The sequence below is a fragment of the Solanum lycopersicum genome, chromosome 9 (assembly GCF_036512215.1).
Source record: "Solanum lycopersicum chromosome 9, SLM_r2.1".
Classification (NCBI taxonomy): Eukaryota; Viridiplantae; Streptophyta; class Magnoliopsida; order Solanales; family Solanaceae; genus Solanum; species Solanum lycopersicum.
The window spans coordinates 65,320,607-65,337,715 of NC_090808.1; the positions used below are offsets into that span (position 1 = coordinate 65,320,607).

Below are 17,109 nucleotides of genomic sequence, written 5' to 3' on the forward strand. Positions count from 1 at the left end.
CAAATGACAAATCTTCTCCAAATGATTATAGCTATGTGGGCCTTGGGTTGAGTTTGAAAACTAATAATATCAACAAATTGTAGGGGAACTCTTCAGCCATCTAGTTTATCAGCATGGTCGAAGTATACCTTATTATCAATACAATCTAGCTATATATTTATGTATATTTGGTATAAACTATACTATATATACACACTGTATACATGTTTTGTGAACTAGATACCCAAATGATATTTGCCTCTAATTTTATTTTCCTTTTTCAAACACTTCTTTTATTTGCTCAGTAATCTAAAAATATATATTAGAGAATCAAATACCATTTTAAAAATCTCTTTTGTGTAATCCAATCACAGATGAAGTCTTCAAGGATATCATTTTAATTTGTGAGAAAAATTTCTTGTGACTAGACGACTTCAACTAAACCTAATAGATCATATATTGACTTGGCCTACAGTATTTTTTTGTCACGAGTGCTTGGTTCTTTCAATGCTAATTGTTATAGTCAAAGAAAATATATATTATATTGGAGAGATATTCACAATATTACATCAAAGTTGGATCTAAGTCTATATATAACTCTCACGTACGGTTAAAAAGAGTATGATCTAGTTGTAAACGAAGTAGATGAAAATAAGCTGGTCTTAAATTTAAATTTCGACTGAGACAAAACACGAGATGATTTCTTTTCATCTGTCGTAATTTTGATAAGTAGAGTAACCTGATATTTGTTGCTGATGAGAGGTAACATATATTCAGTAAAATTAATTGAGGTGCACATACTCAGACAGCACGATTATCAATATATATACACACATATTTCTCTCGCTCAAGGAAAATCCACCTCTTTCACTACCGTTCCAAAATAATTATCAAACAACTTGGACTAAAATAAGCTAAGCTAATAAATGAGTGAATTCATAATCAACTCAAAGTTGAACATATTGAGTTGATTATAATTTTATGAGTTAATCTTTTAAATTATCACTATTTTGAGTAAATATAGAGCCTAAAATGTGTGACATAATTTTTCCAAAATAATAATAATGGAGGGATACAGTACTTCTGCTGCCTGCAGGCTACAAACAAATTTGATAATATATCACATCCACCTTTCTGTTATAAATATTCAAATTTAGAACTCCTTTTTTTTTTTTTTTAAACTTAAACTTGTATTATATAAATGTGTATATTCACTGTAAAAATATTCGAAAGGCATCTGTGAAAAAGATAAAAATAGAGCTTGAATTGATTGAAATGACTCCTCAATATGTAAATAAATAATCTTCTATAATTTGCATTTCATGGCCACTTTCCAATCCAATTATTTGATGTCAAATCTGAAACTCAGTATTATTGGAAAAAATGGAGATACCTAAATAGTATTTCTGATTGACATGAATCATTTAATTTACCGCTTTAAATAGTTTAATCTTTAATTTTTATATTTTCTTTAAAAAAAAAATTGCATGACGTTTTTCTTTAGGATGGTCATTTATTTTCGTCTTTCGAATTAGTGATTTTTACTCTCTATCTATATTTCTTATTTAATAAAAATTATGATTAGAGTATTTTAAATCATAAAATCATTGATGGTCTTTAACTTTTACATTATTCAATATAAAAATGTGTTTTAAAGCTTTTACCTCATCGCAAGATGAAGGTGTTTAACTTTTCATCCGCAAGACAAAAGTTTTGAGAACGTAACTTAGCCTCTATCAACATAAGTTTGTAAAAGTGTTTTCGAATTTTGTTTGCCTCGTGATTGTTTTTTATTTCCAATATCAAGGATATTTTTGGTCATACGATGATTTTTTGGGGTAAATATTAAAAATCACTCCAAAAAAGTGCATATCATTTGTGCAAATGTCCTTTGGAGAAATCGAACTTGTCTCGTGAAGCTTAAGTACATTAAGAGCGACACATAACTTTGTGAAATATTTTGATACAATTGATAACATAAATTTATGTGTAAAAAAAATTATTTTTATTCTTAAAAGTGCATATCGTTTGTGCAAATGTCCTTTAGAAAAATCGAACTTATGTCTAACGAAGTATAAGTATTTTAAGAGCGAGACACATAACTTTGTGAAATATTTTGATATAATTAACAACATAGATTTATGTGAAAAAAAATTATTTTCATTCCTAAAAGCGCATATAATTTGTGCAAAATGTCCTTTAGAAAAAATGAACTTATGTCTAACGAAGCATAAGTACTTTAAGAGCGAGACACATAACTTGTGAAATATTTTGATACAATCAAAAACATAAATCATGTGTAAAAACATTTATTTCGAAGAAAAAAATTAACGATTAATCTATTACGTAGACAAAAGTGTAAATGACCCGATATGAATCTCGACTGATACGTACACAATAGAAACAAAATAAAAGAATTGACAATAAATATTAAAAAATGCAATTCCTCAAACTCTACTTATAATAAATACTTAAATTTCGTTATCCAGGAATGTCTTATCTGTCTCCCTAATAAAACAATGCATATAAATCACCAAAAGATTTTAAATTTTTATGTGAAGATATGTATCTCATTTGATGTATATATTTTGATGGTTTACTCCATACTTAATATACATAAATATCTAAATAGTAGAGAGATGAATTCATAATTTTAATATTATAACTAATAAAGCTTACGTTGGACACTTTGATGTTGTAATATGTAATTTTCACGTGTAATTAGGTGATTGAAAAGGATGGTATTAATTAATTAAACACACTTTATTTCCCCTATAACTTCCAGAAGTCAGAAATAAAAACACTCAAAATAAAGTGTCATTTTCCTTGAGATTTTGGTACATTGCATCTAATTAATTATTATAACTAATAAAGCTTCACTTTAATAAAAACATTTCTTTAGCAATAATAAATATAAATACTAACAGAAAATACTTTAAAATGTGTGACTATCTCTGTCTAACTATTTACACTCTTAATTATATTCTCAATTCTCAACTTATATTTTACAATAGAAATGAAATCTCCTTTAGTGATTATCATCTCTCTTTTTGGGGTTTCTCTTCCTAAGAAAATAAAATTTTATTGTTAACTTTAAAGGATTATTTTATATTATGATAGGTTATAAAGAATTGGGTCAATGACAAAATCATGATTCCTTGATACTGTCTACATAATCGGGCCAACTTGTCAATATTGTTATGTTCCCAATCTATGCATTTTGTCTTAATCTTAATCCAATTTTGATAGTTTTGTCTATTTATAAATTTGGTTTTATAAGGCTCTTATTATTTAATTTGGTTATTTTTTAACAGTCAACAAATAGCTCTTAGTAAAATTTGTCCACTTTTAACTCATCGCTCGTGCCTTGCGAAAGTTATTGCGTAGAAGTAGTCTTACTCTTATAATTTTTGTTTGTAGCTTTATTATATTTCGTTTATCACTTTATTTTGTTATTGTTATTATTAATTTTTTTTGGTAGACTTTACATTATTTTTTTTAGAAAAAATTAAAATCTCATATTCACACTTATACTATACTAAGGTCCTATTTAGTGGCGGAGCTAGAATTTTATACAAGGAGTGTCAAAATATTAAGAAATGAAATCGTGTATAAGTCAAGGAGTGTCAATATATAATAAATATATATAAAAAATAATTTTTATTCTAGCTACACAATGTAATTTTCCGACGAAGTGGTGTCGGTCGACACCCCTTTACTATATGTGGCTCCGCCACTGGTCCTATTACCCTCTGAACTTATTTTATAAATATTTTTTTACCCTTTTTGGCCTATATGACACTAGTTTGAAAGAAAATATCAACACATGCTGGGCCCACAAGATAGTGTCACGTACACCGAAAAGGGGTAAAAAATTATTTATAAAAAATAAGTTCAGGGAGTAATAGGACCTTAGTATAATATAAGTGTTTCTCTAGAATTTCGAACATATGTTAAGGGGATACTTGTACATTATCCCTTTATATTATTTATTGCTATGCTTTCTTCGTTGTTTTCTTCTTGTGTTAATGTTTTGAGCTGAAAGTCTTTTGAAAATAGACTCTCGGTCTTCACGAATTAATGGTAAAGTGTACAAATACTCTACCTTCTCTAGATCACACGAAGTGACATTTCACCTTTCAAAACAAATCGAGAAAAAAAACCCTAAGAACTAATTGTCATTTTAAATCCCACAAAATATTTATAAATAATGCAAGTTTAATATGCCTAATTTAATAAAATTGTTCGAAAATAGTTATATGGTGTCACTTACCTAAAACTCATTTATATTAATTAATTTTCACTACTGATAGGGATAGTTACTAATCCTCCTTGGATACCCTTCTTTTCTCACGTAACCAAACTCATACATCATAATCTAACTAGTTCAACTTCTTAATTAAGAGTTTAAGTTCTTATATTGATGGTGTAAAAAAGATTTAAATAATTAATAGGTAATATAGAAACCTCTATGATAATATTTTATTTTATTATGTAATAGAAATGATCTGGCTAAAATGATTACCTAAGGTCAAAGGGCAAAAAAAACTATTTTTAAAATATGCTATGATAAAATTTTAAATCATCATATTATTTAGTCATTATCCACAAGCAATTTATTGTTAGTATGATATATATATATAACATATCAATATGAATATAATTTTATGTTTACTATATGTGAAAATTATTTTCTTTATATATATTATGGCATAATATTTAATTCGACGCTGAGAGTACATCTATATATATAGTTAGCACAGAGTGAAATTAAAGAACCTTAAGTTTTATCAAATGTTAATATGACACTTTTTTCTAAATACGTTTCGAAAAGAATTTTCATTCATCTTTAATGAGAAGGTATAATTAACATATGTTTAATGTCATATACTTAAATTTTGACATAAATATATATAAACAAACACTCAAATTTAGCTTCAGCTGACAAGTAAACTCTTCAATTTTGAGAGTATTGCACCACATAACACATCAACTTGGTCAATTAACTATTAAACACTCTAATTCGTTCTTATTTCGTCTCGCAAACACTCAATGCTAACATGACATATAAATTTTAAAAACATATCTAGAGAGTTATTTTATAAATTAAAATGTTCAATTATTATAATAAAAACGAGTTAATGTGTCTAGATGATTACTAGTTAGCATTCTATTGGATCTTTCTATAAATTATAGTGTCTTACATCCATCACTCTTTCTCTTATTAAAACAAGGAAAATACCTATTTATTAAATCACATTTATTAGCATACATTGTAAGCCTTCTATTGGTTCAAACACATCAACTATTTACTTACTTATTTCAGCAAAATATTTGTCTATATAATAACATGCAGAACTAAAATGAATAATTAATTAATTTTTCAAGATGATTAGACTTTAATTAATTAATTAGCCCTAGCTAGACTTAATTAGAATACCATATATATTATAGAAAGTTGTGTGATTCTTTCTCTAATGCTGCAATACTCATTTCATGCCCAAAATCACGCACCTTTTTTTTTAAATTTATTGTCACCTTATTTATTTATACTTTTGGCACCTTATAATTATTTAAACCATGATACTACTATATGATAACAGTAATAAAATTGTTTGTTAGAGTTTGTCTGCTTCTTGTTGACTTATTTGGCTAATTTATCAACATACTTTTTATAGATAAATCTATTTTTCCAGTACTCCACCTCCTTAATTTTCTTTTATTTATTTCTCTTTACAATTGAAAATACATTTTTTTTAAGAAAATGAACACATTTTTAATCATATAGTAGGCTTTGAAGATGATTATTAAAAAAAAAAAAACATAGTCAGAAAAAGAGAAATGACAAAAAATATATGGTCCCTTATTTTGGGTATATATAATAGATTTAAAATGGTCATTTAAATATCACTTACACAGTTTTAGTTCTTTATATTTATTTATTTAAATTGAGCATTTTGATAACACAGTCAGATATTTATCAAACTCTGGTTGTTAGATTTTACAAAAAAATGTGAAAAATAGAAATAATTAATAGGAATTTACATTAAGAAAGTACAATTTTCATAGTTTAGGTTATTTTTTGGTCTATTTCAAGAGTCTAGTGCTACTTTCTGTTATTTTGGTCTATTTATTTTTGTGTATGGTTAGTTTCTTATGTTGCAATCTTGTTTTAAAAATTTGATGAAAATTTTGAAGTGCTTGTGGTTAAAAATAATTCTAAATTTCGATATAGTTTTGTAACCAGAGTTTAGTAGACACTGGAAATCAAAAGTACTTATTTTAAATAAATTTAAAAAATCAAAACTATTCAATTGATAGACCGTTTTGAACTTACTTATCAAAGATAACAAATCGTTTATTGTCATTTTCTAATTAGATGAATCAGGAAACAATAATTAAGGGATGAAAAATAAATATAAAATGTTTAAAAAAAAACTATATAATCATTAATTTTTCCTTTATTATTTTATAATTCAAGTTATATACACTAACGTCTAACCATATAGGTTTGTTTCACACTATTAATATATTTTTGTGATAACAACTTAAATTATTAGCCATTTTTAACCCATAGTTGTGAATGAGACCTTTGACCAGTTAAGTAGGACATCTTCTTCTGCATCTCAATAATTTCGAAATGTTTATACTCTTAAGTTATATTTCTTAATTAGAGAAAATGAAAATCCCCAAAACGATTAAAAAAAAAAATTAAGGGCAGGGGATGGAAAATAAAAAGGAGATTATAATGTGGAAAATTGAATCATCACCAATAAAATGCGAGTTTAGATAATTAACCAACTAAATTATTAAAATTTTTTAAAACGATAATATAACACGGATAGAAAATATTATTTTTCTGGCAAACTAGAAGTCCAGTAGCTAGCAGTACTTGTTAGCTCTGTCTAAATGACAAATAAAAGCCAGAAATTGCTTGTGACTTTGTGTACTAAAAAGCTTAATAAATTCCAAAAAGTTATATGGACCACAAAGTAAGTTTTTTAAGAAAACATTTACATAAGAAGCTGTTTTTTTTGTCCATTCCCTTTCTCCAAACACAATAAATATTTTTTCTACATAATTTAATTTAACAACCAATTAAAAATCATAATCAAGAATCCATATAACATTTCCCTATATGATTCAAAAAAACATTCACTGTAACGAGGAAAAAAACATTCTTTTACTAAAATATTTTTATTTTTTTACAATATAAGACGTTAAATATATTACATGCATCGAGGCACTAGTAATATTAACATCCCACGCTTTACTTGGTTTCTTATAAATTTTGATTTTGATTTTTCCAACTTTGTCTTCTTAGAAGAAAACATGTCCAACTTTGTCACACCAAAGACAAAACTTTTCAACAAAAATACACACAACTAAATCTAACTTTCAAAAACATATTTAGAAATTTAAAAGAAAAAAGATAATAATAATAATAATAAAATTAAACCAACAATGATTTGATACACAGACGAAGTTCTATAGTAACTTTGGACAGAGACGGAGTTAGAGTTCCAATTACAACTTCAACAGAACCTTATAGTAATTAGTAGCTTAGGACACTATCTAAAGTCTACTTAATACGTATAAATAATTTATAACTCGTGCATGTAACAAAATTCAGAATCTATAAATTCAAAATTCTAAATCTTGATACCGTATCATTGTTGCGGTGATTCTCATGGATTAAAATTGTTAGTTATGCTTATTCTTCACATACCATCATTTCTTCTTTTTCTTCTCTTGAAAATATAAATTCACGACTTTTGATCATTCCGAACAATTCGATAAAATTTATCGAGAGAATCATCATGATCTAATAAATACATACATATCAAATCCACCGAACTTTTTTTTTACGGTACGATATTTGTCTGTTCATTACGGCCTAGCTATACCTTCCGTCTTTTTTTCGGAATCGTCGATAGACATAAGAGAAACAACAAGATCCGAATAAGCACGAATAATATACTTATGAGTATGTTTCGGGTTAAGATTCAAGTAACACAACAATAGTTCATGCAAAAATCCCCAATTTGCTTTCACATTCGTTAACTCATGAGCTTCCACCATTTCCTGCATTGATCTTCGAAAATCCGAATACGGGTCGGGTGAATACGTTTGTACAGCAACGCCGCCGGTGACAACTTTGGGATTTTCCGGTGGAAAATCAATTATGGAATTGGAGTTACCGGGTGAAGAGAAGAAGAATCGTTGAGAAGCGAAGATATTTGAGAAATCTGGAATATTAGTGTAATCGGAATCTTCAAAAGAAGTGAAAGTACAATTAGTGTTGTTGTCTTCTTCTTCTGTAGTTGTGGTGGAGGAATTAGTGAGTGATTTAGAAGTGGTAGCGGAATCAGAGCTGGGAATGTCGAAAACAGAGTTGAAATTTTTGATCTTTTTTTGCTCTGTTTTTTCTTCCTCTGTTTCTTCAAAAGGGAGTGAGAGAATTGTGGGAAGGCATTTGAAACTTGGGAGGCAATGGTAGAATTTTTTTTGTAGAATTCTTGGCATCTTTTTTGCTGTCACGGCGGTGGCGGCGATGGTGGTGGTTTGTGGTGGCGCCACCGTGGGCTAGCGAGGAGAGAGAGGAGGGGTAGGTGATGGGCAGAGAAAGAAGATAGATTGTGATTGAAGAGCACATGCATATATAAGTGCTTATATATGTGTGTTGATTGCTAATCACCACAAGAGGGGTTAATAACTTAACTAAATTAGTAGTTTCGTTATTAAATTATTGATAGTTTTGAAAATATTTTTTTATTTGATTAATTAATTTTAGATATATTTTCAATTGTCACATTACATAACAAATAGTTTTAAATTCTTATATGAGTATGAAATTTTTAATAAAAAATCAAAAAAAGTATTATAAATATCTCTAAACTTGATCAGAATTTAAGAGTGTAGCTAATGAAAGAAAAGAACATCTTTAAGACAATCAATAATTTGTGAATGAAATTAAAAATTTGCAACGAATCTATAAGTGTTCTCATACTTCTTCATTTTAAAATTTTGGATTTAAACAAGTAAAAGAGAAAAAAAAAAGATGATAAAAACTCATTGAACTCCTTGCATAAAAGGGATAAAAAATGATTAATTTCGAAATTATTTTTAGGATCAATTTGCCTTATTTATTATTGAAATAATAACTTATTTTAGAATTAACTATTTAGAATAATAATTTTAAAATTAATTATTCTGAATTGTAATATTATTTTTATTCATACTGAACACAAAATTAAAATAATTCATTTCAAAATGACTTACTTTCGACCAAACAAGCTCCAATAATTATGTCAAGTACCTAAAATGATAAATTTTCATAAAAGATTAAACAAAATGGAAATTCTGAGAAAGGGGTTAAGAAAAGGTTACTATTCATGAATTCATTATTGTATTACATTATTATTCTATACTTTTTCATTTATGCATAGTACACCCCTTTGAGATTATCATTTCATTAAATGTTGAGATATTATTTGCAAATCAATGTCTATTTGCATATCGATGAGTCTTCTACTTTGTCTATCATTTCGATTATATAACTTGAGATAAGAAAATTTGGAGTTGATAATTATATCAAGTTAACTAGTTAAGTATTGATTTTCATCAGAGGTGAATCTAGCGTATATGTTACGAGTTTACGTGAATCTAATAACTTTTGCTCAAAAGATGTGTATGTAATGCTTATATTTAATAATTTTTGCTCAAAAAATATATATGTAATGCTTATATTATCGTGAAATCATTATAGACATCTATAAACTCTAAAAATCTAAATTCACCTTTAATTTCCACTCGAATACATCAACTTTATCCAAACACAATAACTTAAAACATCTAAGAAAATTGTACAGATTCCACTCCAATCAAAGGTATAACAAAGCCAACTTAAAAAACCATAAATTGAAATGGGAATCCTATTCTAAGCCTAGCTATTATATTTAATTTGTCCATTTTAACTTTGTTCTAATGTGCATCAAACTTACTAAACGCCAATTTCCTCACCATGATTTTATAGATATGTTTCAATCAATAGGTCCACTGGATATATTTCATGTCATTCCCTTCAAAAGCTACATTATGCTTGAAATTGTTTGTGGCCATAGTATTTCGAACATAGTGGATTTTGGTATATAGTTGTGAATCTGTTAGTGAAACATATTCTTCTTAAAAGGTTACGTACGATGATGATGAATTGAACTTAAATGAAATACTATAGTCGACCTAACTTATTTTGGATTGGAATATAGTAATAATTGTTGTTTTGGCTCATAACTTTATAAAAATAATGAATCGTTGCGTGTACATCTTAGATGGAAATGTGAAAAGTTATGGAGTAATCACCATCAAGGAGATGCAAAGGATCGGAAAGAAAAAGATAAAGAGAATTATGTAGAAGGAGAACTCATTCTAATTAATCTGAAAAAGCATCTCAAAAATATTTTTACATTGCTATGTCTATATATAAGAAAGCTACTTTGCTAACTACCTCTTAACAACTTTCTAATCTTCTAACTGCTTCTAGAATAATTATTGTGTGAACTATCCTACTTCTATTAAAGAATAACAAAAGTTTCACATCGGTGGTTAATGAGATGAGTGAATTCCTTATAAGACTTGGACAATCCTTCTCCCTTTGAGCTAGCTTTTGGGGTGTGAGTTAAGCCTAAAACCTAATTTCACATGGTATCAGAGCAGAGTTCATTTCACCCGATGTTGGGGCCCTCCAAAATCAAAATTACTTAAAACCGATGGTTAATGAGATGGGTCCTTTGGTAGAACTCCTAAAGCAAAAATAGGAAAAATATAATAAAAAGGAGAAAATATTTAATTACTGTACAAACATTCATTTTATATATATAATAGATACACCACGAGAAAATATCTAATTACACCACAAACATTCATTTTATATATATAATAGATACACCACTCCTTCAAATTTCATTCTTGATACTAGATACTTATATCTTTGATACCAGATATATTCTCAAATACATATACATAGAAAGGTACGCGAGCAAGAGAGTAACATGCATGTATCTTTGATAATAGGTATATGTATCTTTGATATCAGATACATTATGAAATACTGATACATAGCGAGAGAAGCGAGCGACAGAACAAGTATATTCTAGAAATCTGTGAATCACACTCAAACACAATATATCTGAAATAAATTACACCTAATAGCTCACCGTACTGGCGTACTCATAAAAATACATTAGCATAAAGTGAAGCATAGTATCTGAAAGTGGATTTTATGTACGGGCTAGCCCACTAGATTGGCCCATATGATGGGGCAAGGACAACTTTAACTTTTAGCCCATTATTCCATTTAAGTGCTAGTGCTTTAGTTGTTGTAGTTACTAGTTATCTTGCACCTAGCTAGGTATAGCTTTTAGCCCATATTATTATTGATTTGAGGTTTAACTAATAACTTGTATACATGTATATCATCCTCAAATTCAATAAATAAACTAATTAGACTTAGCTTACTTTGTTATTCACATGCATTGTCTTTAGGGATGGCAACAGGATGCGACGAGACATCCAAATTAAAAGATTATACATATCTTCTTTTAAAAAAATAAAAATAAAAATTGTCGTTCTGGATTAACTGTCCACATTATTATAAATAGTTGCCTTTGCAAAATCAAGATGAAATAGTTAGTAAAAGTTTTACTCATTTTACGTCTGCAATTAATTACAAAGGTAACGAATTCGCAAAAAACCAACAAATAAATAAATTTAAAGGGCAAAGTAGTAAATTTGTCCTTATTAATAATTTCTTAATAAACGTATAAAAGGAAAAATGAATAACCAATACAAAAAAATGGAGTAACTAATTAACGTAGAATCGAAATATGAAGGAAGCGCAGGATATATTGCATGCAATGGAAAAATAACAAGGTATCCATCATTTACATGAATTCCTTTCCCATTCGTTTAAAAAAATTCCAAGTTAGTGATTTGCATGTGTATATTAATATTAAGATTATACTAAGTATTTTAATAATAATGTTATTTATTATTGTTAATTGTTGTATTGGGTTTAGAGTTATAAAATAGCAAAATGTACATGAAAAGGAAAAAAAGAAAAACAAGAAATCTTCAAGGTATATACAAGTTCATCTGAATATAAGCAAGTTTTTTTTAAAAAAAATACTGAAAATAAGTCGATCAAATCATACTTATTAAGTAGATTTATAAAAACGAAACGCAATAAGTATGGTGAGGATCAACAAGGTGCATTTGGTGATAAAAGGATACAAGCAAGAGAATGGTGTTGATCAAGTAAACAAATAGCTCGTGGCAATATGAACAAATTAAGGCCTACAAAAGCAAGGTTTGTGGGTTGAACTTGTCACAACTCACACGAAACTTAGTGTGATTTAATTACCTCTTCTATATTATTTGTAAGCTATTACAGTCTACACAAGAGATGGATTTACCCTAAGCCCACCTAATGGTAAGTGTTACGGGTTTTTTATCGTAAATAAAGGCCTAGTAATTAAATTAAGGAAAAATCATATAAAAATAGTAAATTATTAATTAAATAAATGCTATAACCATGGTTTGATTTAATTGTATCCCATAGCAAACTGTCATTATTTTGCTTTTATCCTTGTGAATCTCGCTCGCCACTCTCGTTCTCTTCCTCGCCTCTCTTGTTTTTATAGAAACGATGTATAAATGTGTTTGTGTTTGTATAAAGCGAGAGAAAATTGTATATATACATATATTTTTGTTCCCCTCTCTTCCCACTCCCAGATTTCGCTCGCCACTCTCCAAGTCTCGCTCGTTCACTCGTCTCTCTCACTTTATACAAACACAAATGTATACATTGTGTTTGTGTTTGTATAAAGCGAGAGAAAATTGTATATACAAATACAAATGCATATATTTTCGTCCTATACACTTATGATTATACAAATATGATCTTCCCATGCCCAATTTTCTTTTGTCTCTCTCTTTCTCGCTTAATACAAACACATTTTATACAATTGATCTTTTGTATATGTATATCAAAGTAAATTATACAATTGCTTTCTTCTGTATATGTATAGCAAAATTATACAACTGTTTTCTTTTGTATATGTATAGCGAAATATACATATTTATATTTGCTATGAAATACAATTATGCAAATTATAACTATAACATACAAATATAATTTTTATGTTTGTTGTATGTGAAAGTTACCCTTAAATTAAACTATTGACCACACAAATTTATTTTCCCATAAATTACTACATACGCCGGATCATACTCATTTTTGCTTTCATTAATATGTATTGACGGGGTAATTTTTTTTAAAACCCACCAAAAGTATAATTTTTTTTATTTTTTTGAGTTTTATACAAATGTGAGTTTTGATCGTGCTTGTTAGTTAAATTTTAAAAAATAAAAATAGTATATTTGCGTAGTTCTTTTTTGTTGATATTAACCATATCCTTATGGACTCGAGGGCGGACCTACAATGGTGCAAGTGGGTTCATATAAACTCACTTCGTTGAAAAATTATATATATGTATATTTAATTCAGTCGACCGCTAGAACTACTGGTTTTAAAGAAATAGACTTACTTTTTCTTCACTTGAATCATAATTACAAGAATCTAGATTTGAGTATCGTGTCCTAAGAAAAAAATGAATCGGGCAGAGGCCTTTGGTGTCCCCTCCAGTCGGCCTTTGTTGTACCCTCCAGTCAAGAATTGGGGCCTCACAATCACAAGCCAATATGCTTTTCTCTCATGCCTTTCTTCGTTCATGGTTCGATATTCTGGTGTACTAGGCATAGAGGAACCACACCAATCCATCCCCAACTTGGTGGTTAAACTCTTTTTTTTTATATCATTCTTTAAGTCCCATAGGTTTGATCATGTAGAATTTGATCCATTTTCTCATTGAACGAAAGGTATGAAATAAATCAGATTGATAAAAGTACCATGTATATATAATTTTGACCCCATTAATACAAGTTTAAAGCTTAGTCGAATGATTGAGGAGTTCAAGTTCTCTCGATCAACCCGGGATTGAATCCCAGTCTGCCTTTTTTTTGGGTTTCACGTACATACACAAGTATGTCGTTGCCGTGTGGATACGGAAGGGATGAAAAGAAATTGAAACATGAAGATGAAACCAGATTTCTGATGATGGTGAATCTGATGAAGAGCCTGAGTACGATTCCGATGATTGGCGAACTTGGCCAAATAGGGATGTTTTTATCAACAACTTTCTTTTTCTATTCCAATCATTTTTTCCGCCAATTTATCACAATTCCATCATAATAGCGTTTTAATTTTGATGAATCTCCTGGATTGTGCATATTTGCATCACATTAAACATTAACACATTCTTTCACCAGAAATCTTCACTTATTTTTCCAACACACAATCATTGACATTCTAAAATCTTCACTTTCCAGCAATAACTGATTCAAAAGTTCAAATCTTTCACCACTGTTACATTATCTCGACCAATATTTAGCAGAAACATACGAAAAAAGAAGAAAAAAAACTCAAGTAGAAAGTTCAAATCTTTCTACTCTATTTTGCATTAAGAAAATTGTTGAATAAAGGAAACAAAATGTGTATGTCTAGATCTCCATTGATGGAGCTTGAGGAAGAAGTGAAGAAGAAGCAATGGTGCTCTTCATAGACGTAGATTGATAGAAAATGGTGAAAACCATGAATGTAAAGGAGAGTTTATAAATGAGTCTGCACAGCTACATATATACACATAACTAACTCAACTAACCAACTAATCTCTAACTAACTAATGGAAATGTAACTAACTAATTGAATTGTAAGTTGTTATGTAACTAACTAATTGAAATGTAAGTTGTTTACATATATATAAATCAATACCCCCCTCAAGTTGGAGGGGCAGCAAGCAGATCCAACTTGCTGAGGATTGCTGAATGCTTCAGTCCAGTGAGTGCTTTAGTTAGAACATCAGCAAGCTGTTCACCAGTTCCAATATGATGCAATGAAATTAACCCTTCTTGAAGCTTAGCTCGTACAAAATGACAATCGACTTCAATATGCTTCGTTCTCTCATGGAATGCAGGATTTTTGGCAATTTGTAATGCTGACTGGCTATCACAGAAAACAGGAAAAGGACTAGCACACAAGAGACTATATCTCTTTCTTCAGCTGAAGCTGAATACAGATCCATTAGAAAAGTAGTAGGGGAATTGGTATGGTTAAGCAGATTGTTTGAGGAGCTAACTGTGCCATGTGCTAGTCCTTTTCCCGTTTTCTGTGATAGCCAGTCAGCATTACAAATTGCCAAAAATCCTGTATTCCATGAGAGAACGAAGCATATTGAAGTCGATTGTGTTCCCTCTTGTTCCTGATGTGGAAGCTTGGCCAGAAGTCTTAACCATGATGAAATCGATTCACAGGAAACAATTACAGAACACTAAAGAAATCAACAAGAAGACAATAACAGAACACACTGAGATCGACAAGAAGACGAGAAAGCGACCTTCAGAGATGAGCGCAGAGATCGACAGGAAGATGAACTCGATTCTTCAGAGATGATCTGAGATTTTAATTGACGAGAAGAACAGTGATCTACACCTGCTCTGATACCATGTTGAATAAAGGAAACAAAATGTGTATGTCTAGATCTCCATTGATGGAGCTTGAGGAAGAAACAGAAGAAGAAGTGAAGAAGAAGCAATGGTGCTCTTCATAGACGTAGATTGATAGAAAATGGTGAAAACCATGAATGTAAAGGAGAGTTTACAAATGAGTCTGCACAGCTACATATATACACATAACTAACTCAACTAACCAACTAATCTCTAACTAACTAATGGAAATGTAACTAACTAATTGAATTGTAAGTTGTTATGTAACTAACTAATTGAAATGTAAGTTGTTTACATATATATAAATCAATAAAAATCTTAAATGACAAAAGGTAATATTTACGGGTCGCAAACATTTTTTTTAGTCTGTTTCAATAAGATCTTCACTTTTTTCCTTTACACACATTAACATTTAAAAATTTTCACTTTCCAATAATAACTAGCTCAAAAGTTCAAATCTTTCACCATCATTACATTATTTCGACCGATATTTAACAGAAACAGACAAATAAAACAGTATATATAGGTTCAAAGTTCAAACCTTCAGTAAAAGGAAAACGCAAAAAGATCAGATTTTCTTTGTCTTTTTAGGTTGCAAATAGAGTGCAAGTTAGTAAAGAAAAATAAGAAAAGGAAAGAAATGTTGGAGTTTACCGACTGTTCTTCCATACCCATTTTTCAAGAAGAAGGAAATGAAGTGTCAGACAATTGGTTTGGATTTTCAAGAAGGAGGAAATGAACGGTCAGACAATTGGTTTGGACTTCTACAAAATGGATTTGGGCTCGATTTGGGCTCCCCCATTTTGGGCCTCGATTTTGGGCTTTGCAAAGCATACACACAGATCCAATGAACAATTTTTCATATATGTTTAGGTTTTACAATTAGCAACGTGTTTTTTACTTTCTTGTATAAATTTTGTTTGTTAGAAATAGGCCAATTAGAAATGGACATGTGTCCAGTTAGTTAGTAGAAAGATTCTTCAATTCTTGTATAAATAGGACACCAATTGTACAGTTTTGGATCATCAGAATAAAAGAGAAAGAAAATTTTGTATTGTATTTTTGCAAGAAAGTGAACCTTTCCAATTTGCACGTAGAAAATGAAGGTGTGTTGCTAATGCTGCTATGCCCTCTTTTTATGCGTTAAAGTATATTTCATCGTTTAGGAAAAAAACTGCAAAAAGTTTTTAACTAAAAATAAAATATTTAATTCAAACTCACGAAAGGTGTTGATATAAAAACCCCCAAGATATGTTTTGGGTAATTTTACTTGTATTTTAACTATTTTACGAATATTTGCAGTGGTGGAATCAATATAGAAAATTATGCACACCAATAGTATTTAAAATGTTCTTTTTTGTTATTATTTTCGAATTAATTTTAACTCTTTCATGGGATATCTACAATAAGGTAGCCACTAGCCAGTATTGTTGTTACAACTTACAAGTTCATTGGCTTAGGCTCAACTCTTAGATTGCTATACTTTATTTAATATTTATAGGTAATACA

At 29.2% G+C, this 17,109-nt stretch overlaps 1 protein-coding gene across 1 annotated transcript; it reads right to left on the minus strand.

Annotated features, from left to right (window-relative positions):
* Positions 1 to 7,412: 7,412 nt before the first annotated feature.
* Positions 7,413 to 8,633, minus strand: OFP19 (OVATE family protein OFP19). The gene has a single exon (XM_004247613.5). It carries the CDS (start codon positions 8,503 to 8,505, stop codon positions 7,870 to 7,872), a length of 636 nt encoding a protein of 211 aa, XP_004247661.2. The 5' UTR covers positions 8,506 to 8,633; the 3' UTR covers positions 7,413 to 7,869.
* Between the last annotated feature and the right edge of the window lie 8,476 nt (positions 8,634 to 17,109).

Bases quoted from the DNA above. Each gene is read 5' to 3' on its own strand.
- OFP19 (XM_004247613.5), bottom strand. From the start codon at position 8,505: ATGCCAAGAATTCTACAAAAAAAATTCTACCATTGCCTCCCAAGTTTC.